General features: G+C 42.4%; 1 protein-coding gene across 1 annotated transcript; it reads right to left on the reverse strand.

Annotated features, from left to right (window-relative positions):
* Nucleotides 1–6,744: 6,744 nt before the first annotated feature.
* On the reverse strand, nucleotides 6,745–7,988 carry LOC129553682 (olfactory receptor 4S2-like). The gene has a single exon (XM_055422442.2). The coding sequence runs from the start codon at nucleotides 7,986–7,988 to the stop codon at nucleotides 6,996–6,998; it is 993 nt and encodes a 330-aa protein (XP_055278417.2). The 3' UTR covers nucleotides 6,745–6,995.
* Nucleotides 7,989–21,864: the final 13,876 nt, after the last annotated feature.

The raw sequence follows: 21,864 nt of genomic DNA on the forward strand, positions 1-21,864 counted from the left end.
AGTCAAGTTGACACATACAGTTAATCATCATAGACATCTACTGAGACTCAGTATTATCTGCATCCAGGCAGTGGCAGAGGAAAGAGTGTGGAGCATGTTCATGGGAGGCTTCCTGTGGTCAGGACTGAAAGTGGTCCATGTCACTCCTACCTTCTATTGGAGAGATCTTATTTACATTCACTCCTGACTATAGCAGTGGTCGGCAGTGTGAGCTAGTTGTGTGCCTGTGGGAGGGAAGAGCAGATGAATGAGAGATATTTCCTGTTGATTTATGAAATATTATATAGTGTGGGTAATGATTTCTCTTGTTTTTTCCTATTCTGTTGTTTTCCTCTATTTCTTTGCATTGATCACTGAGGAAGGCTTTCTTATCTCTCCTTGCTATTCTTTGGAACTCTGCATTCAGATGCTTATATCTTTCCTTTTCTCCTTTGCTTTTCGCCTCTCTTCTTTTTACAGCTATTTGTAAGGCCTCCTCAGACAGCCATTTCGCTCTTTTGCATTTCTTTTCCATGGGGATGGTCTTGGTCCCTGTCTCCTGTACAATGTCACGAACCTCCGTCCAGGGTTCATCAGGCACTCTATCAATCAGATCTAGTCCCTTAAATCTATTTCTCACTTCCACTGCATAATCATAAGGGATTTGATTGAGGTCATATCTGAATGGTCTAGTGGTTTTCCCTACTTTCTTCAATTTAAGTCTGAACTTCGCAATAAGGAGTTCATGATCTGAGCCACAGTCAGCTCCTGGTCTTGTTTTCGCTAACTGTATACAGCTTCTCCATCTTTGGTTGCAAAGAATATAATCAATCTGATTTCGGTGTTGACCATCTGGTGATGTCCATGTGTAGAGTCTTCTCTTGTGTTGTTGGAAGAGGGTGTTTGCTATGACCAGTGCATTCTCTTGACAAAACTCTATTAGCCATTGCCCTGCTTCATTCCGTGCTCCAAGGCCAAATTTGCCAGTTACTCCAGGTGTTTCTTGACTTCCTACTTTTGCATTCCAGTCCCCTATAATGAAAAGGACATCTTTTTTGGGTGTTAGTTCTAAAAGGTCTTGTAGGTCTTCATAGAACCGATTAACTTCGGCTTCTTCAGCATTACTGGTTGGGGCATAGGCCTGGATTACTGTAATATTGAATGGTTTGCCTTGGAAACGAACAGAAATCATCCTGTCATTTTTAAGATTGCATCCAAGTACTGCATTTCGGACTCTTTTGTTTACCATGATGGCTACTCCATTTCTTCTAAGGGATTCCTGCCCACAGTAGTAGATATAATGGTCATCCGAGTTAAATTCACCCACTCCAGTCCATTTTAGTTCACTGATTCCTAGAATGTCGACATTCACTCTTGCCATCTCCTGTTTGACCACTTCCAATTTGCCTTGATTATGGACCTAACAGAAGCAGAAGATATTAAGAAGAGGTGGCAGGAATACACAGAAGAACTGTACAAAAAAGATCTTCACGACCAAGATAGTCACGATAATGTGATCACTGACCTAGAGCCAGACATCTTGGAATGTGAAGTCAAGTGGGCCTTAGAAAGCATCACTACGAACAAAGCTAGTGGTGGTGATGGAATTCCAGTTGAGCTATTTCAAGTCTTGAAAGATGATGCTGTGAAAGTGCTGTACTCAATATGCCAGCAGATTTGGAAAACTCAGCAGTGGCCACAGGACTGGAAGAGGTCAGTCTTCATTCCAATCCCAAAGAAAGGCAATGCCAAAGAATGCTCAAACTACCGCACAATTGCACTCATCTCACACGCTAGTAAAGTCATGCTCAAAATTCTCCAAGCCAGGCTTCAGCAGTATGTAAACCGTGAACTCCCAGATGTTCAAGCAGGTTTTAGAAAAGGCAGAGGCACCAGAGATCAAATTGCCAACATCCGCTGGATCATGGAGAAAGCAAGAGAGTTTCAGAAAAACATCTATTTCTGCTTCATTGACTATGCCAAAGCCTTTGACTGTGTGGATCACAATAAACTGTGGAACATTCTGAAAGAGATGGGAATCCCAGACCACCTGACCTGCCTCTTGAGAAACCTGTATGCAGGTCAGGAAGCAACAGTTAGAACCGGTCATGGAACAACAGACTGGTTCCAAATAGGAAAAGGAGTGCGTCAAGGTTGTATATTGTCACCTTGCTTATTTAACTTATATGCAGAGTCCATCATGAGGAACGCTGGGCTGGAAGAAGCACAAGCTGGAATCAAGATTGCTGGGAGAAATATCAATAACCTCAGATATGCAGATGACACTACCCTATGGCAGAAAGTGAAGAGGAACTCAAAAGCCTCTTGATGAAAGTGAAAGAGGAGAGTGAAAAGGTTGGCTTGAAGCTCAACATTCAGAAAACAAAGATCATGGCATCTGGTCCCATCACTTCATGGGAAATAGATGGAAAAACAGTGGAAACAGTGTCAGACTTTGTTTTTTTGGGCTCCAAAATCACTGCAGATGCTGATTGCAGCCATGAAATTAAAAGACGCTTGCTCCTTGGAAGGAAAGTTATGACCAACCTTGATAGTATATTAAAAAGCAGAGACATTACTTTGCCGACCAAGGTCCGTCTAGTCAAGGCAATGGTTTTTCCCGTGGTCATGTATGGATGTGAGAGTTGGACTGTGAAGAAAGCTGATCGCCGAAGAATCGATGCTTTTGAACTGTGGTGTTGGAGAAGACTCTTGAGAGTCCCTTATACTGCAAGGAGATCCAACCAGTCCATTCTAAAGGAGATCAATCCTGGATGTTCATTGGAGGGACTGATGCTAAAGCTGAAACTCCAATACTTTGGCCACCTCATGAGACGAGTTGACTCACTGGAAAAGACTCTGATGCTGGGAAAGGTTGGGGGCGGGAGGAGAAGGGGACGACGGAGAATGAGATGGCTGGATGGCATCACCGACTCTGTGGACATGAGTTTGAGTGTACTCCGGGAGTTGGTGATGGACAGGGAGGCCTGGCGTGCTGTGATTCATGGGGTCGCGGAGAGTCGGACACGACTGAGCGACTGAACTGAACTGAACTGAACTGAATGATTTCTCATTCTCCTTTGCGGCTTTGGGCTCATCTTGGCTGATCTGAATCTCAGCCATCTCCTCCAGATGGCCTCTGTGTTAGGCTGTTGGTCCTGTAGCCCCTGTTGTAGGGTTATCTCCTCATTGAAGCCCCCAAAGAAGATTCCCCCGACTTCCAGCCACCTTTCACCTCCTTTGTGGGACTAGCAGGAACCCCTATATTTTCGTACCACATGAAAGATCTGTACATTTTAATTTTTATTTTACTGTATTTTATGCTTATCCATGTACCAAAGATTTCCTAATTTCATTATTTGAAGTTTCAGTATGTTTTGATATTTGTGTATAATGTTTAACCACTAAAAATAAGGTTTGTGAAAGTGTGGCTTTCAGAATAGATGATTAAGTAGCTCACAAAACCTATCTCCAAGAAGCAACAACAAAACTGGACAAAACTGTCAAAAATAATGATTCAAAACCCCTGGATATTGACCAGAAGCATACAACAAAGTGGGAAGTGCTTATTCAAGAGAACTTACCCAACCTTGGAGAGAAGAGCGGGAATCTTTGGGCATTTTATTTTGAGGCTGTCCCCATCCACTCCTCTACTAGGTACATGGTGTAGACATTCTACTGGGGCAGAGCGTCAGTCTGTGAGGACAGGTATCTACACTTCGAGAGAGGGTTGACTATTTATTTGGAGCAGAGTGAAGAAAATTTCATGTCCAGGGTCATTGTTGAAAGCGAGAGTGACCTCTGGGACTTAAAATCAGAGACACTCAACACTGCATCTCTCCTGAGGTCTTGAGACTTTTTTGAGGCAAGCGACAGTTTGGCAGAGAAATGAAAAATGTGACAGGAAGATCTGGGGAGTTATATCTCTTCTCGGTTTTCTTTTTATTTATTACAGTAGAAACACTCACTGAAGCAGTCCGTGAGGGTCACTGCAGAGGACCTTCGCGGCATGGTGAGGCAGAGTGCAGAGTGGCTCGGAGCAGAGAGAAGGGTTCAGGAGTCCACCGTGAGGGCTCTCAGCAGCTGCTCAGAGCCTCGTTTGGTCAATGGTTGATGTTCTCCACAAAGGAAACTAGTCAGAGTTCTGTGGGATGCTGTCAGTTCAATCATGATCTCATCTGAATCCTAAAATGTTAGCTACTACTGTGCTCTTGATATAAGGTAGTGGAGAAAAGGAAGGATAGCATACAATTACTACATGCATACATACCACAATTAGCATGCAACAGTTGCTAAAGTTCCTGCTTCTGTAGCCAGTCAATAGTCATCAACCGGCCCAGAGCCTGTACTGCCCTTAGACACAGGCGTGTGGGATCCCTACACCAAGTGCTACGCCCCAGGAGGTCAGCTTTTCAGAGCTCCTTTCTTGAAATTTTAAAAGTCTCCATTTAGTGCTCAAAGGAAGCCAGGTTTACTTCCTTATCCTGCAGGAGATTTTTTATCTTCTAAAAGATAAAGAAGCTCACTACTCAGAACTGTTCAAACTTCTTGGGTTTCAGTGATGAGAGGTTGAAGGTGCTAGGCCATCATGTAAAAATCACATGCTGTTTATTGCATTGCTACTTCAAGATTTAAACTGTACATTTTGACCTCTTCTGGCTATTGTTTAAACAAGTTAGTAAACCTGCTCAGAAAGTAGAACTCTCTTCTCTTGAAGACATGCAAATTGAATTTATTTTTAATTTTTAAATTTTATTTATTTATATTTTAAAAAAATTTATTTATTTTAATTGGAGGCTAATTACTTTATATTATTGTATTGGTTTTGCCATACATTGACATGAATCCGCCCCGGGTGTACATGTGTTCCCCATCTTGAACCCCCCTCCCACCTTCCTCCCCATCCCATCCCTCTGGGTCATCCCAGTGTACCAGCAGCCCCAAGCACCCTGTCTCATGAATTTAAATTCTTTTAATATTTGTGTATATTTTCCCCTTTCACTGTAAGTCAAGGGCTGATGCTAAAGCTGAAACTCCAATACTTTGGCCACCTCATGTAAAGAGTTGACTCACTGAAAAGACCCTGTTGCTGGGAGGAATTGAGGGCAGGAGAAGGGGACGACAGAGAATGAGATGGCTGCATGGCATCACCGACTTGATGGATTTGAGTTTGAGTGAACTCCGGGAGTTGGTGATGGACAGGGAGGCCTGGCGTGCTATGATTCATGGGGTCGCAGAGAGTCGGACACGACTGAGCGACTGAACTGAACTGACCTGAACTGATGTCAATGGCTGAACTCCCTAGGCAAGATCTCTCAGGTTGAGTTTGTGTGTCAACATTTATTGGGACGTGCTCTCAGTATTAACTTCTGTATAACAATGAAGAGGGCAGAATTGGGCAGAGGGGGAAGTCAAACCATGATACAGTGACAAAGATCTGGGAGGGGCCCCCAAGGAGCCTTAGAGCCGGGGTGGCCCTTTGAAGCCGTCTCAGGTTGAGGCAGGAGGCACAGGTCCTCTCGCCGTCACCCTGACCATTCTTGCATGTCGTCCGCTGCGGATGAGGGTGTGATTCTGGTGCTGCCCTGGGGGATGGCGGCGTCTGGAGAGGAATAAAGAGTCAGGCACTAGCAACCATCCCTCTGGGCATGAGGGAATGAAGGGGCCTGTGGGTGGCTCACCACAGCATCCACTAAAACCCCTTTCCTTGACTCAGATAGTCCAATAGTGAGCACGTTTTTAAACGTTCTGAATTCAGTATCACTTGTACTGTAGCTTCCACAGAAACAATTCCCATTGATGAACTGTTTAAAGAAACCTATGTGAGAGAAACTCCTTAACCTCAAATTAAATTCTTAAAATGAGAGTTGCCTAGGTGTCTGGAGTTGTCAAGTTAATGGTAAGAACAATAAGGTCCACGAATGCAGCTCCTATCACAGAAAAATTGCTTTTACTGCAGTTCCATCTCATAACCCTGGGAAGTGGTTGGAACAGTAGTGTCAATCCGTTTAACAAACTGAGAAACATGCAAGGCAAAGGACAGTGAAATCCACTTCAGCATTTGGTTTTGGCATCATCCCTTCATTAGAAAACCTAGACAGCACATTGAAAAGCAGAGACATTCCCTTGCTGACAAAAGTCCGTCTAGTCAAGGCTGTGGTTTTTCCAGTGGTCATGTATGGATGTGAGAGTTGGACTGTGAAGAAAGCTGATTGCCGAAGAATTGATGCTTTTGAACTGTGGTGCTGGAGAAGATGCTTGAGAGTCCCTTGGACTGCAAGGAGATCCAACCAGTCCATCCTAAAGGAGATCAGTCATTCATTGGAAGGGCTGATGCTGAAGCTGAAACTCCAATACTTTGGCCACCTCATTTGAAGAGTTGACTCACTGGCTCACTGCAAAAGACCCTGATGCTGGGAAAGATTGAAGGCGGGAGGAGAAGGGGACAGAGGATGAGATGGTTGGATGGCATCACTGACTCGATGGACATGAGTCTGAGCAAGCTCTGGGAATTGGTGATGGACAGGGAAGCCTGGTGTGCTGTAGTCTATGGGGCTGTAAAGAGTCAGACATGACTGAATGACTGAACTGATATACCTGACATCAGTTCAGTTCAGTTCAATCACTCAGTCGTGTCTGACTGTTTGTGACCCCGTGGACTGCAGCACACCAGGCTTCCCTGTCCATCACCAACTCCCCGAGCTTGCTCAAACCTGACATACCTGACATATCTCATGACTTAGAGGCATTGCCCAGGGACAACAATACTGTCTGCTATGAAACAGACTATGGTTGGTATCAGAATTCTCTGTACAAATGTTTAATCCACTCAGGGCTCCCAGTAGGGAATATCTCTTATCAGATATTTGGATATCACTAAAGTCAAACCACTAGTGACTAGTAAGGTAGGTCCTCCAAACTAGGTCTTTAGATTTCAAATCCAAGACTCTTTATATTGGATTAATATTAGATTGCTTATTTGTGTGATGAGATTAAGGGCTGATTACTGACTGTTCTCACCAACCGTTTTTGGAAACTGGTACAACTGAGGCTGTTCCAGTACCACTGAACTTCCTATCAGAGTCGCTCCTATTTCTGCCCAACAACGTCTTGATCCACAGTCTCTTCATGGCATTTTTCACCTCCATGTTTCTCAGGGTGTAGATCAGAGGGTTCAACATGGGTGTGATGATGGTGTAAAATACAGCCACAATCTTGTCCTCAGGGAAAGTGGTGGAAGGTCTCAGGTACATGAAGAGGCAGGGGACGAAAAACAAGATGACCACAATGATATGGGAAGCACATGTGGACAGGGCCTTGCGCCTCCCCTCTGATGAGCGGGTCTTGAAAGAAAGCAAGACGACAGTGTAAGAACCTACAAGAGTGACAAAGGAGCTCAGTGAAATCATGCCACTGTTGGCCACCACAATGAGCCCCACCACATATGTGTCTGTGCAAGCCAGCTTCAGTAAAGGCTGGACGTCACAGAAGTAGTGGTCGATCAGGTTGGGGCCACAGAAAGGCAGTTGTACCGTGAGCATGGTCTGGACCAAAGTATGCACAAACCCTCCTAACCAGCAGAACACCAGCAAGATGGAGCAGAATTTCCAGTCCATGATGGTCAAATAGTGCAGAGGCTTACAGATGGCCACGTATCTGTCATAAGCCATCACCGTGAGGATAAAGATTTCTGTGCAGCCAAACAGGTGGGAGAAAAAGAGCTGGAGCATACAGCCAACAAAAGAGATTCTTTTGTCCTTGACTTGAAAGTCGATAATCAGCTTGGGGGCCGTGACAGAGGAATAGCAGATGTCAACAAAGGAGAGGAAGCTGAGGAAGAAGTACATCGGAGAGCTGAGATTTGGGCTCCTTAGAACAGTCACTATAATGAAAAAATTTCCTGTCATGAGGGTTATATAAAAGAGCAGGAGCAAAATGAAGCATAGCTGCTGTACGTCCTTGTTTTGGGAGAGACCCATGAGGATAAATTCAGTAACATTATTTCCCATGAAACCTGGAAGTCTACAAGAGAGAAGTGCCTTGTGATTTACCTGCTGGAAAAGGATGAAGGGCAATTAGATTGGGGCACAGGATGTAACATTATTGTTATTATTTTTTAGCAGTTATTCACAAAGTTCTTCACTTAAAGGTTTTGGTTTCATGATACTCTATTTCTTAAAATTACGTGAGACTAAGGGTGGGACTCTCTTGCTTTTTCCACGATCCAGTGGATGTTGGCAATTTGATCTCTGGTTCCTCTGCCTTTTCTAAAACCAGCTGGAACATCTGATGAACTCCAGGAGTTGGTGATGGACAGGGAGGCCTGGCGTGCTGTGATTCATGGGGTCGCAAAGAGTCGGTCACGACTGGGCGACTGAACTGAACTGAACTGAAGGGTGGGACAGGGGAGCAAGAGGAGAGAAAAGAAAAACTGATGGGCTTTAAATATATTTAGGCATGGAGTCTAGGCTCTCCAACTGTCAGCTGTCTGAATCATAGTTGCTTGAGAATTTAAATTATATCTTCTCAAATCAAATTTCCAAGTGATAAACTCCACTCTCCTGTTCCAGGGTGCTTTTCCCTATGTTCCAGTTGATATGTGGAATGTGAAGTGAAGTGAAACTTGCCCAGTCGTATCTGACTCTTTGCAACCCCATGGACTATACAGTCCATGGAATTCTCCAGGCCAGAATACTGGAGTGGTAGCCTTTTTCTTCTCCAGGGGATCTTCCCAGCCCAGGGATTGAACCCAGGTCTCCTGCATTGCAGGTGGATTCTTTACCAGCTGAGCCACTAGGGAAATATGGAATCTATGTAAATATACACACACATTTGTGATCATAAGTACTGATACATGTCTTCAAATGTACAGCTTTGAGCCAGACCTGGGATGTAATGAGCCTTCTGTGTAGCTCTTTGGCCTCCCAAATTACTTTCAACCTGATTGTCTTTATCTCATTCAGTTTGGTTCAGTTGCTCAGTCATGTCCAGCTCTTTGCGACCCCATGGACTGCAGCACACCAGGCTTCCCTGTCCATCACCAACTCCCAGAACTTGCTCAAACTCATGTCCATTGAGTTGGTGATGCCACCCAACCATCTCATCCTCTATCATCCCCTTCTTTTCCTGTCTTCAATCTTTTCCAGCATCAAGGTCTTTTCCAATGAGTCAGTTCATCACATCAGGTGGCCAAAATATTGGAATTTCAGCTTCAGCATCAGTCCTTCCAATGAATATTCAGGACTGATTTCCTTTAGGATGAACGGGTTGGATCTCCTTGCTGTCCAATGGACTCTCAAGAGTCTTCTCCAACACCACAGTTCAAAAACATCTGTTCTTCAGTCCTCAAGAAAATGAAGTCTGTCACTGTTTCCATTGTTTCCCCATCTATTTGCCTTGAAGGGATGGGAACGGATGCCATCATCTCAGTTTTCTGAATGCTGAATTTTAAGCCAGCCAGCTTTTTGAATGATGAGTTTTATCACAATAGGTTATTATATTATTCTGGGACTTCACTTTTTGTCTCTTATCATCTGTTTAGAAGTTGGAGAAAGTGCATAGAGGCTTCAAAAAATGGAAATACCATTTGCAAGATACTCAAATCTTCAGATTCTACTTGACATTAGTTGTTATAGGATTTGGGGAGGTACCAGTTCTCAGTTAGGTTTAGCAGTGCCTCTGACAATGACCAACTGTGAGATCTGGGGTAAGTTATTTGTCTTCACTGAGACCTAATTTCTTTGGTCAAAGGATTGACTCTAGAAGGTCAATCCCTCTAGAGAACACTAGGGTCTCCTCCAGTGAACGTTATGTCATGAAATTTAGGGTTAGTTCTCCAATACAAAGAATCACTGTCATTGAATATGATTTCTTTCTTTTACTGTTTTTGTGTTCCTTTGAACCAAAGATGTATAAAGGTGGGGACAATATGTATTGGTTTAATAGTTTGGTAAGTCATTTAAGCTTTTTTAAACTTCATCTTTCAAATGGAAAGCTACTGACTACTTCAGAGAATTGTTTCAAGTACCAAACCCAGTCCAGCACATTGGAAGTGCTCACTGAATTATGCCTTTTGATTTTCCAATTCGATTTCCAGTACTTACATTTTGTTATGAAACTTTTGAAATATACACAGAATGGAGATAATAAGAGCTCATATACTTGTTGTTTCGTCGCTAAGTCCTGTCTGACTCTGTAACCCTGTGAACTGCAGCACCCTGGGCATCCCTGTTCTTCAGTATCTCTCAGAGCTTTGCTCAGTCTCATATCCACTGAGTCAGTGATGCTATCGAACCATCTCATTACTCAGATTAAAAAATGATTTTACCATTTTCACCACAATAATTCTGTGGTAAAATTATTTTACCACATTTGCTTCATGGATCTCTCTTTTTCTTTACTTTTTTGTTCCAATTATTTTAGTGGAAATCTTTCATCACATTATTTCATCTTCAGTATCCATGTCTCTGAAATTAAGGCATTAAAAAAAGTAAGCATGAGGCCTTAATCACATATAATAATATTACCAGTAGCTTCCCAGTATCTGGTCTGCTGTAGCCATGTTTTCTTCCCACCTCTCCTTATAGTAATTAGTTGAGCGCCTACTTTGCCTGCTGTGTGGAATAGGGTCACTCACTGTGAGTAACTGAATACCTGCTGTACGGACAGTATGATTAAAAAACAACTTTCAATTTTATTTAAATTTAATTTTTAAAAGTAAAGTGATATAAAATGTTTGACATCATAAATTTTGTATAATTGAGTTAAACAAGATTTTAATATTACAAAAATCAGTTCAGTGTAGTTCGGTTACTCAGTAATGTCCGACTCTTTGTGACCCCATGGACTGCAGCATGCCAGGCCTCCCTGTCCATCACCAACTCCCGGAGCTTACTCAAACTCATGTCCATTGAGTTGGTGATGCCATCCAACCATCTCGTCCTCTGTCATCCCCTTCTCCTCCTGCCTTCAGTCTTTCCCAGCATCAGGGTCTTTTCCAATGAGTTAATTCTTCACATCAGATGGCCAAAGTATTGGAGCTTCAGTTTTAGCATCAGTCCTTCCAATGAATATTCCAGATTGATTTCCTTTAGGATGGATTGGTTGGATCTCCTTGCTGTCCAAGGGACTCTCAAGAGTCTTCTCCAACACCACAGTTCAAAAGCATCAATTCTTCAGTCCTCAGCTTTCTTTTTGGTCCAACTCTCACATCCATACATGACTACTGGAAAAACCATAGCTTTGGCTAGATGGACCTTTGCCTGTAAAGTAATGTCTCTGCTTTTAATATACTGTCTAGGTTAGTCATAGCTTTTTTTCCAAGGAGTAAGTGTCTTTTAATTTCATGGCTGCTATCACAATCTGCAGTAATTTTGAAACCCAAGAAAATGAAGTCTGTCACTGTTTCCATTGTTTCCCCATCTATTGGCCATGAAGTGATGGGACTGGATGCCCATGACCTCAGTTTTTTGAATGTTGAGTTTTAAGCCAGCATTTTCACTCTCCTCTTTCACCTTCAGGGGTTCAAGATGGGGAACACATGTACACCCAGGGAAGATTCATGTCAATGTATGGGAAAACCAATATAATAATGTAATTAGCCTCCAATTAAAATAAATAAATATAAAAAAAGAAGCTCTTTAGTTCTTCATTTTCTGCCATAAGGGTGGTGTCATCTGCATATCTGAGGTTATTGATATTTCTCCCGGCAATCTTGATTCCAGCTTGTGCTTCTTCCAGCCCAGCGTTCCTCATGATGTGCTCTGAGTATGAGTTAAGTAAGCAGGGTGACAATACACAGCCTCGACACACTCTTTTCCAATCTGGAGCCAGTCTGTTGCTCCATGCCCGTTTCCTCACCTGTGTGCAGGCTTCTCAGGCGGCGGGGGGATGACCTGGTGTCCCCATCTTTCAGAGTTTTCCACAGTTGTTGTGACCCACACAGCAGAAGGCTTTGGCACAGTCAATGAACCAGAAGGAGATGCTTTTCTGGAACTCTCTTGCTTTTTCGATGATCCAGCAGATGTTGGTAATTTGATTTCTGGTTCCTCTGACTTCTCTAAATCCAGCTTGAACATCTGGAAGTTCTCAGTTCATGTACTGTTGAAGCCTCGCTTGGAGAATTTTAAGTATTACTTTGCTAGCGTGTGAGATGAGTGCAAATGTGCGGTAGTTTGAACATCCTTTGTCATTGCCTGTCTTTGGGATTGGAAAGAAAACTTAACCTTTTTCAGTCCTGTGGCCACTGCTGAGTTTTCCACATTTGCTGGCATATTGAGTGCAGCACTTTAAAAGCATCATCTTTGAGGACTTGAAATAGCTCAGCTGGAATTCCATCACCTCCAATAGCTTTGTGATACTATTGGTGCTTCCTAAGGCCCACTTGACTTTGCTCTTCAGGTTGTCTGGATCTAGGTGAGTGACACCATTGTGGTTATCTGGGTAATTAAGATCTTTTTTGTATAGTTCTTCTGTGTAATCTTGCCACTTTTTCTTAATATCTTCTGCTTCTGTTAGGTCGATACCATTTCTGTCCTTTACTGAGCCCATCTTTGCATGAAATGGCCCCTTAGCATCTCTAATTTTCTTGAAGAGATCTCTAGTCTTACCTATTCTATTAGTTTCCTCTATTTCTTTGCACTGATCATTAAAGAAGGCTTTCTTTTCTCTCCTTTCTATTCTTTGGAACTCTGCATTCAGATGGGTGTATCTTCTCCTTTGTCTTTCACTTCTTTTCTCTTCTCAACTATTTGTAAGGCCTCCTCAGACAACCATTTTGCCTTTTTGCATTTCTTTTTCTTTGGAATGCTGTTGATCACTTCCTCCTGTACAATGTCACGAACATTTGTCCATAGTTCTTCAGGCACTCTCTCTGTCAAATCACAAAAATAAATTTTACCTATTTCTTTTGCTTTTATTATGTGGTTACAAAAGTATTTAAAATGACAATGTGGCTTGTATTCTGTTTCTTCCCCACAGTGCTGTACTGAGGATTAGGCTCTGGTCTCAGTGTGTGACCATAATATCTAATTTAGTTGTTGTAACACTCTGAAGTATGTAGAACTAATAATTGGTCTGCTGCTGCTGCTGCTAAGTCGGTTCAGTCGTGTCCGACTGTGTGCGACCCCATAGATGGCAGCCCACCAGGCTCCCCAGTCCCTGGGATTCTCCAGGCAAGAACACTGGAGTGGGTTGCCATTTCCTTCTCCAATCCATGAAAGTGAAAATAGGTTTGAGGTCTTCTTAATAGGCAGGTTCATAATTTTTAAAGGCCAATGGAAATTTTACATTTAAGTGATATAATGTAGCACAGGCTAAGACAATATTTTTTAACAATTGAATCTTTTTTCTACCGATGACCAGCTATGACTGTAGATAAACTTAGTTTTCCTTCCTGGGTTTAATTTCCTATGTGAATAGTGGGACTAGTTCTACATACTCCACAGTGTCACTACAATTAAATTAGATATTATGGTCATGTTTGAGGGCTTCTTGGGCTTCCCTGGTAGCCAACTTGATAAAGAATCCACCTGCAATGCAGAAGACCCCAGTTTGATTAGAAGGGATAGGCTACCCACCCGAGTATTCTTGGGCTTCCCTGGTGGCTCAGCTGGTAAAGAATCTGCCTGAAATGCAAGAGACCTGGGTTTGATCCCTGTGTTGGGAAGATCCCCTGGAGAAGGGAACTGTTACCCACTACAGTATTCTTACCTGGAGAATTACATGGAGTGTATAGTCCATGGGGTCTCAAAGAGTTAGACACGATTGGGCGACTTTGACTTTTGAGGTCTTCTTTATTCTTCTAGGGTCTCTGGGAGAGAACTGCCACTTTAATTAACTTAAATAAAATGTAATTAACCAAGTGGACACCAGTAGTCTGTGATAAGTTAGTGCCCTCGGTAGGCCCACCGGCTTATACCTAAACAGCCGTTCTGACTGTAGGACAGCCACAGTCTTAGAAAAAGGTTCTGAGAAGCATACTCAAGCCCTCCCATTATCCTGCCAGAGTCTGGGACCCAGCAAGATCCTTTTACCCATCTTCCCTCCCCACACTGTTACCTGCCACGTGGTGCTGCAACTAGGTGTAGCTTTATCCACATATGCCAGAAGCTTTCAATCAGTAGCTGAATGTGGATCGAGGCAAAACCTAACAGGTGAGGCTTTAGGCTTCTCCAAGTGCTAAATTCCACTGCCTGGCTGGATGCTCAATCCCTGAGTAAATGCGTCATCACACTTGTCCTGAAAGAGGTGGCTTTCCAAGAGTCTGTTGTAGATGAATTTCTTGACCCCTTTAGGTATCTTCTGTTTATTTTGATCTTAAGATGTAAAACCATCATCTTTGAGATTACTTGGTGTCTACTGAAAAACAGTCCCCCATTTATTCCTTAGAATTGCTGCCTTGGTCACAAAGCAAGGTCATTTGTTTTAATGCCTAGAAAAAAGCTAAGTTTTTACATTGTTAAGATCTTGGCAGGTCTTCAGTAAACAGGAAGGACAGAGGATAAATATAGAATAGAAATATGTGACTGAGAGCATTCCAAAGTTAACTTACTTTCTCGCCGAGATCCAGGGTTGCTCGTCACCTCAGTGTAAATTTGGTCAAGAGTCCCTGCTTAAGGCTCTTTCAAAGCCAAATGCTATGGCTTGAGAAGAAGAAAGAAAAGCCTCTTGATACCTAGAGGATGCTATGCTGTCACTATCCTGAGTAATGAGCTCCCTTGAGCCTTCCAAACTGCTTTCCCTGTTGAAAATTCTGACGAAAGATACACAAAACTTTCCCCAATGCATTGGTCAATGTGGGAACCCTCTTGGGAGATGACTGCTTTTTATGGTCCCTGGATGTGGATCACCATGGATGCCCATCCTTTAATGTAACTGTAATGGCTTCCATTGGTTAAGCACTTACTATGTGTTCTGCATTATTACAAGCACTTTATAGGCGTTGCATGGTTTCTTGTTTTGTGTTTAGGGCCTCAGTTGAACTGAATTGATGTAATCAGGATTGTTGTTTTGAGGCTCGCAATCATCATTGTTCCATGCACAAGCTGTTTGGTATTATTTTAATAAGTAAATACCTGTAAGCCATAATGTAATCCAAGTGTTGAGCATTATGAATAAGTTAAATCTGTGTGCTTATTCGCTGGCTTATCCCATTGTCAATCCTTGAACTCCAAGGAGTGACTTTATTTTAAAATCTGTGTCTTTTACTGTTTTGATTTAGAATATTTTAAGATTGAATGCTGTTTCTTGACTATCATGTCATTTTGATAGTTTTGTAAAAGGCCCCTACTTTTTTTTTTTTCATTTTTAGGTTAGTTGATCTGTAGAAGTTTTGTTAATGATCTGTAGAAGTCCTTTTTATGTAATCTGGATTTTATATAATCTGGGTAAAATTCCCTTGCCCTACGTGTATCTATGTTTCTGTCTCTATCTTTACATTTATATCATTTCCTCTCCCAATTCTGTAACTTGTTTTTTCTTTTAATGGTATTTCTTGAGGAATAGAAGTTTTTATTTTAACATAATATAATTTATTGATATTTCCCATAATGATAGCTGTTACGAACCGAATATTTTTTTGTCCTTCAAAATTCATATAAAATCTTAGCCCCCAATGTGATGGTATTGGAGGTGGTGCCTTTGAGATGTGATTAGGGCATGAGGGTGGAGTCCCCAGGAGAGACCCCAGAGAACTCGCTCATCCCTTCCACCACGTGATGATACAGCGAAAGGCTTTCTGTGAACCAAGAAGTGGGTCCTCTCCAGACACTGAATCCTTCGGCGCCTTCATCTTGGACTCTCCAGCCTTCAGATCTGTAAAATTTCTGTTATTCGTAACTTACCCAGTCTTACAGGGCAGGAAACTGAAGACATAAGCCTGGATGAGGAGAATAAGGAGGCATGTGGGAAAAGCACAAACCCCCAAACAGACCCCCCTCTCTTATGGAACAAAATAATGAACAAAACAGGGGAACAAGCATAGCAAACAGAAGCAGAGTCATAGGTACCAGGAACAAACCGACGGCTGCTGAGGGGAGAGGTGGGGAGCAGAAGGAGACCGACGAGGGAGACGGAGAGCAAGCCTCCGCTTCCTTCCTGTCTGTTAGCGTTTGCTTTACGCATCTGGTGCTCCTCTGTTGGGCGCATATATGTGTATAATTTCATATCTTCTTCCTGGATTGACCTCTCAACATTGTGTATTTTCCTTTTTCGTCTCTTATTACAGTCTTTTAAGGCATATTTTGTCTGATATAAGCATTGCTATACACATTTTCTTTTGATTTCCATTTTCATAGAATATTTTTTTCCATTCCCTCACTTTCAGTCTGTGTGTCTTTAGATCTGAAGGGAATCTCCTATCAGCAGCCTGTATATTAATCTTGCTTTTTCTATTTACTTAACCACTTATGCCTTTAGATGGAAGCATTCAGTCCATTTATATTAAAGTAATTATTGATAGTTATATACTTATTACCATTTTGTTAATTGTCTTGTGGTTGTTTTTATAGTTATTTTCATTCCTTTTTCTTTCTTTTGTGCTCTTATGATTTGATGACTGCAGTGTTATGTTTGAATTAAATTTTCTTTTTAAGTGTATGCCTATTATAGATTTTTGGTTTGTGATTATCATGAGATTATATATAATAGTATATATATATATACCTAGCTGCTTTAGTTGTATCTGACTCTTTGTGACCCCATGGACTGTAGCCCACCAGGCTCCTCTGTCCATGGGATTCTCCAGGCAAGAATACTGGAGTAGGGTGCCATGTCCTCCTCCAGTGGGTCTTCCCAACCCAGGGATTGAACCCAGGTCTTCCACACTGCAGGCGGATTCTTTATCAGCTGAACCACCAGGGAAGCCCAAGAATACTGGAGTGGGTAGCCTATCCCTTCTCTGGGGATCGTTCCTACCCAGGAATTGAACCAGAGCCTCCTGCGTTGCAGGCAGATTCTTTACCAGCTGAAGTACCAGAGAAGCCCCGTATATACACTACTTTATATAAAATAGGTAACTGATAAGAACCTTTTTTATAGTACAGGGAACTCTACTCAATATTCCCATAAGCTAGAGGGGAAAAGAATTTAAAAAACTGTAAACAAACAACCCTAAAACAAGTGGCTACATGTATATGTGCAACTTATTTACTTTGCTGTTGAAACTAACACAGCAATGTAAATCAACTATATTGCAATAAAAGGTTTTAAGAAGCGTCAATCTGTACACTGAAAAAAAAAAAAGAGAGAAAATTTGCCCTATAGGACTGTTGTGACTATCAGAGATAACGGTTACAAAATGTCTGGTATAGTGCCTGGTACATGGCAGGTACTCAATAAATGGCAATTATTATTATTATTGTGATCATGATCATCATCATTGCTTGTGTGGTATTTAACTCTAGGGGACCTTGAAGCACAGATTGTTAGAGTGAGAAGGGACATGAAAGAAAATCTTGTCCAATTCTGTCATTTTCTGTCTGGAGAACTGCAACCCATAGAGATGAAGGAACTTGCCTAAAGTCATCCAGTTTGTAGTCCCTTCCCCTGGGTCAGTCCTCTTTTCTCCCTGCAGACTCATACTCCCATGGAAGCTCAGAAAGTTGGGGTAAAAACTCTCCTAATGTCGTGTTTTTAGTTTCTCTCTCTCAGAGCATAATTACTGTATGTTTGTTAACTTCTCAAAGTTCTCTAAATTAATTGACACACATTTTGAACTTTTTTTAGCTCCGTTTCTTGGAAAAGTTTCACATCAGAGTTGAAAAGCCATGGGGAAATTTGGTCCCTTGATCACAGCACATGGCTCAACTTATTTTAAATAGTTCAAGCATCTCCATATTGAAAAACCATGTTTGGTTTTCTAGAGAGTGAGGAGGTTTCCTAAACCAACAGCAGGACCTAAAGCTTACTGGTTAGCTGTTTTTGGTAGCTATTTTCCTGTTTCTGAATAGTTGATCTAAAGATTGACTAAGGGACCAATTTCCTAAATCTTTCCCTTTGTGATTTATCCACATCACCATAGGCTGTTCATTTTCTAAAAGATCACAGGGCTGTGGGGTTTTGTCATATGGTAGCAAAATTGACACTGTTAACTGGCAATAACAATCACAAAACCAAAATTGCTAGAGACAATTCCAGTATTTTAGAAACAGTGCCACAGCACCTTGACCAAAAAACAGCTGTGTGACTTTAAGAAGTCAGTTAAACTCTGGCCCTCGTTGCTTCTTGGGTAAACTGAGAAGGTTGAGTTAACGGTCTACAGATTTCCTTTCAGCTCTAAAATTTCTTCAATCTCACCTGCTGCCTTGGCTGAGACGAAGTGGATTAACTCACTAGGGGCCTTCAGTGCAGGGAAAGAAGCCCAGTGGAAGGGTTTTGCTGTGAAGAGAAGCTTCTCTCAGCCCAGGACATCTGTTTGAGTGAAGAGTTCTTGCAACAGAAGGAGAAATATTTCCTGTGCCTAAGGAGAAAACCCTTCATGTTCAACTGCTTGCTCTAATATTGAACATTACCCACACCAGGCAGGCGATGGCATACCTGGAGGTGTTCGCAGGTTGATGGAATGTGAGAGGCTCTGAACCCCTGTGATCTGGGGTGAGTCCCTCTTCCTCTCTGGAGCTTGGTTTCTCCTTATATAAAAAGGAGAGAACTGGACAGGATGTTTCCTAAAGGTCTTTTTTTTTTGGCTTTCATATTATGGGATTCCGTGAAACACCACTTGGAGGTCCAAAGTGGGCAGGAGGCTCTCGTGATGTGATTTGAACTCATAGCAATAAGTCTTCAGGCTCTCTATCACTTTATTATCGTGTCCTTATTAGATTTCTCTCACTGGGACTGTATGCTCATTCTTGTGTGTGTGTTCAGCCGTGTTTGACTCTTTGTGACCCCATGGCTGTGGCCAGCCAGGCTCCTCTGTCCATGGGATTACCCCGGCTCGAATACTGCAGTGGGTTACAGTTTCCTTCTAGGGATCTTCCTGACACGGGGATTGAACCCAAGGCTCTGGTGTCTCCTGCAATGGCAGGCAAATTCTTTACCGCTGAGCCACCTGGGAAGCCCCAAAGTTAGAGGAGAAAATTCTAACTAGTTAGGGTCTAGACCATCACTTACCTATCTAGACTTTTACAAGCAACCCAAGGATTATTTTGTAATCCTTAATTCCACAGTAAGGGTTTTATTTGGAGAAGTGATAGAGGGGAGAAGAGGTAATTAGTTACAGACTGTCTTTCTCTTGGGCCAGGGGGAAAGAGAAACTAGAGAGAAATGTAAATAAATACCAGGAAGTCTGAGCTAATAATTGCTCCTATTGATTGAGAACTTCCTATTTGCCAGGTAACCCTCTTAAGTACTTTATGTATTTTATCTTATATCTAACTCATGCAACAAACATGTCACATATGAATTGTTACCCCATTCTAAGAAAATGAGAAAACCTGTTCCCAAGGACATGTGATATGTGATGACAGAGCTAAGAATTGGCTGCCAGCTGTAATACTTGCTCTTATAACCACCTCTCTAGACCGATCTGGGAGGAGAGTGAACGTCAGCTCAACTAGGTGTCCTTACTGTATTTTGTTTCCCTCTGTCCAGCGATCCATGAACCTGGGACTGTTCCCTCTACAAAAGATCACAATGGCATAGATTCAAGCTATCAAAATGGAAATATCAAGTCAAACCTTTTAACAAGAAGCTGATCACTTTTAGCTGTATTTTACTGACAGTTCTATGATTTGCCATGACGTTACATGTCGGTCAGGACCCTAGAATGAGTCTGGGCAGTCCCTACTGTGTCCTACACCCTGTGGTTGAAAAACACTGAGAAGTGGAAGAGCTATGGGGTCAGTGGCCAGGGAAAGAGTGGGAGCCACATACCAGGCTGCGGGAGGCACTCTAGCCTTTCCCTGTGGGAGCCGGGAGAGACTTTGGTAGGGATGTTGTGTCTTCCTTTTCTGAGGGTGTGTGTGTGAGACACACTCTGACTGATCTTTTAAGAGGCTCTTGCTGACTCTGCTAGCTGGAGAATAAACTTCAGGAGAGAAAGTGGAAGCAGCAAGAGCAGTTGGGAGCTTATGGTAGTAATCCAGCCGCGAGAGAGTGGTAGCTTGGACTAGGTTAAACAGACATATGAGGTGCCTGGGAATGGGTCACTTTGTACAAAACCTGGGTATTGCTTTTCTCTCTTAAGAGTTGGCTTTCTTTACTTCTGGTGGCAATTAAGATGATTGATGTTGCTTATTTTACATTTTTTCCCCATTGCCCATGAATGAGAGGCTCCAGGAATCCCCCCTGAGGTGTTAATGTTGCCTTTCTCTCTGTTCCTCCGTCTTTGTTGAATCCATGCCCCTTTTGACGACCTTGTCCTGTTTCAGTGCTCGCTACAGCAGACTCTGACGTCTACTCTGGACTCTAAGGTGTATAGACATATTTCTTCACCTAAGGATCAGGTCTCCTGTAAGAATACTGAGGCATCAGAGACTGACCCAATAGCTAAGGCGATGTTCTTCTTTGAGCCACACGAGGGAGGGCACTATAGTGCTTCTGTCTTCATAGAAATAATGCTTTTCCTTGTCAGCTCTCGCCCCTCAGGTTCATGCCTTGCCCACGGTTACGGAGGCTCTTCCTCCCTCTTCTAGATCGACCTGGGTTTCAGCCTTGACTTAACCACTCATAAACTGTGTTTCTTTGGGTAAGTAACTTAACCTCTCTGAGTCACAGTTTCCTCAGCTTGCCATTCACCACCTCAGAGTGGGGGCAGATTTACATGAGGAGAGGATTGTAACACGTTTGCCACAGGCCGGCACACAATAGAAGCTGAATAAAGGGCAGTGGCGTCTGATGCTGTGGCTCCCATTTCTTCCCCAGTTTTAGCCAAGTAACTAACTGAGGATTCTCTTAGCACATTTTCACCTTGTATATATATGTCTTCAAATGCTCATCAAGAAAAAAACTGGGGAGAAAAGAGGTGATTAATCTATTTCATTGTGGATGCACCAGAGGCAGAAGGAAAAAAATAAGAGGAATGAGATATTTCAAAGTAGTTTTTAAAGCAGAGGAAGTCTTGACAGTTTTCTCTGCCTCATTAATAAATGTGCCATTTAATTGCATGAAGTTGCAAGCTTCCTAAAGGTGAGAGCCATCTTTCTTCTTTCATACGTCCTGGATCTCTGAAGCACATGGGAGGCCCTTAATAAAATATTTGGTCAAAGAATTGAATTAAATCCTTAACGTCCTGCTGGCAAAAAATGTTTCTCATTGTCAGGGAAACTGGAAGACAGAAAATAGCAAACTGGTGAATCTCCATGTATTATATTTAAACTGTTTTTGACAGTGAGCTATATTCTCAACAGCTCCTAGATTTTTACCTTGGTCTCCAGTGTCAAAAATTTCAAAAAATGTTGGTAAAAATTCATCAAGCTGTGGGATTGAGTGAAACCATAGCTCTGAAATAATTCAGAAACTTGTCTAACTTACACAAAGAGAATATCAAAGGCAGTCTTTAGAAAAGGAGGATTATCAATGGGACTGGTATTTCTGGGGAATAAAAGAAAACAAGAGATTGAGGAGCAGAAGTTCACTTGAGAATCTCTAACACAAGGTATGATGAGAGTGGGGTAATTGTTACTCATTAATATATATATATATCAGAGGTCAGATCAGTCGCTCAGTCGTGTCCGACTCTCCGCGACCCCGTGAATCACAGCACGCCAGGCCTCCCTGTCCATCACCAACTCCCAGAGCTCACCCAAACTCATGTCCACAGAGTCGGTGATGCCATCCAGCCATCTCATTCTCCGTCGTCCCCTTCTCCTCCCGCCCCCAACCTTTCCCAGCATCAGAGTCTTTTCCAGTGAGTCAACCCGTCGCATGAGTTGGCCAAAGTATTGCAGC

This window comes from Moschus berezovskii, chromosome 14 (assembly GCF_049115385.1).
Source record: "Moschus berezovskii isolate FMDL1 chromosome 14, NW_MosBer_1.0, whole genome shotgun sequence".
Classification (NCBI taxonomy): Eukaryota; Metazoa; Chordata; class Mammalia; order Artiodactyla; family Moschidae; genus Moschus; species Moschus berezovskii.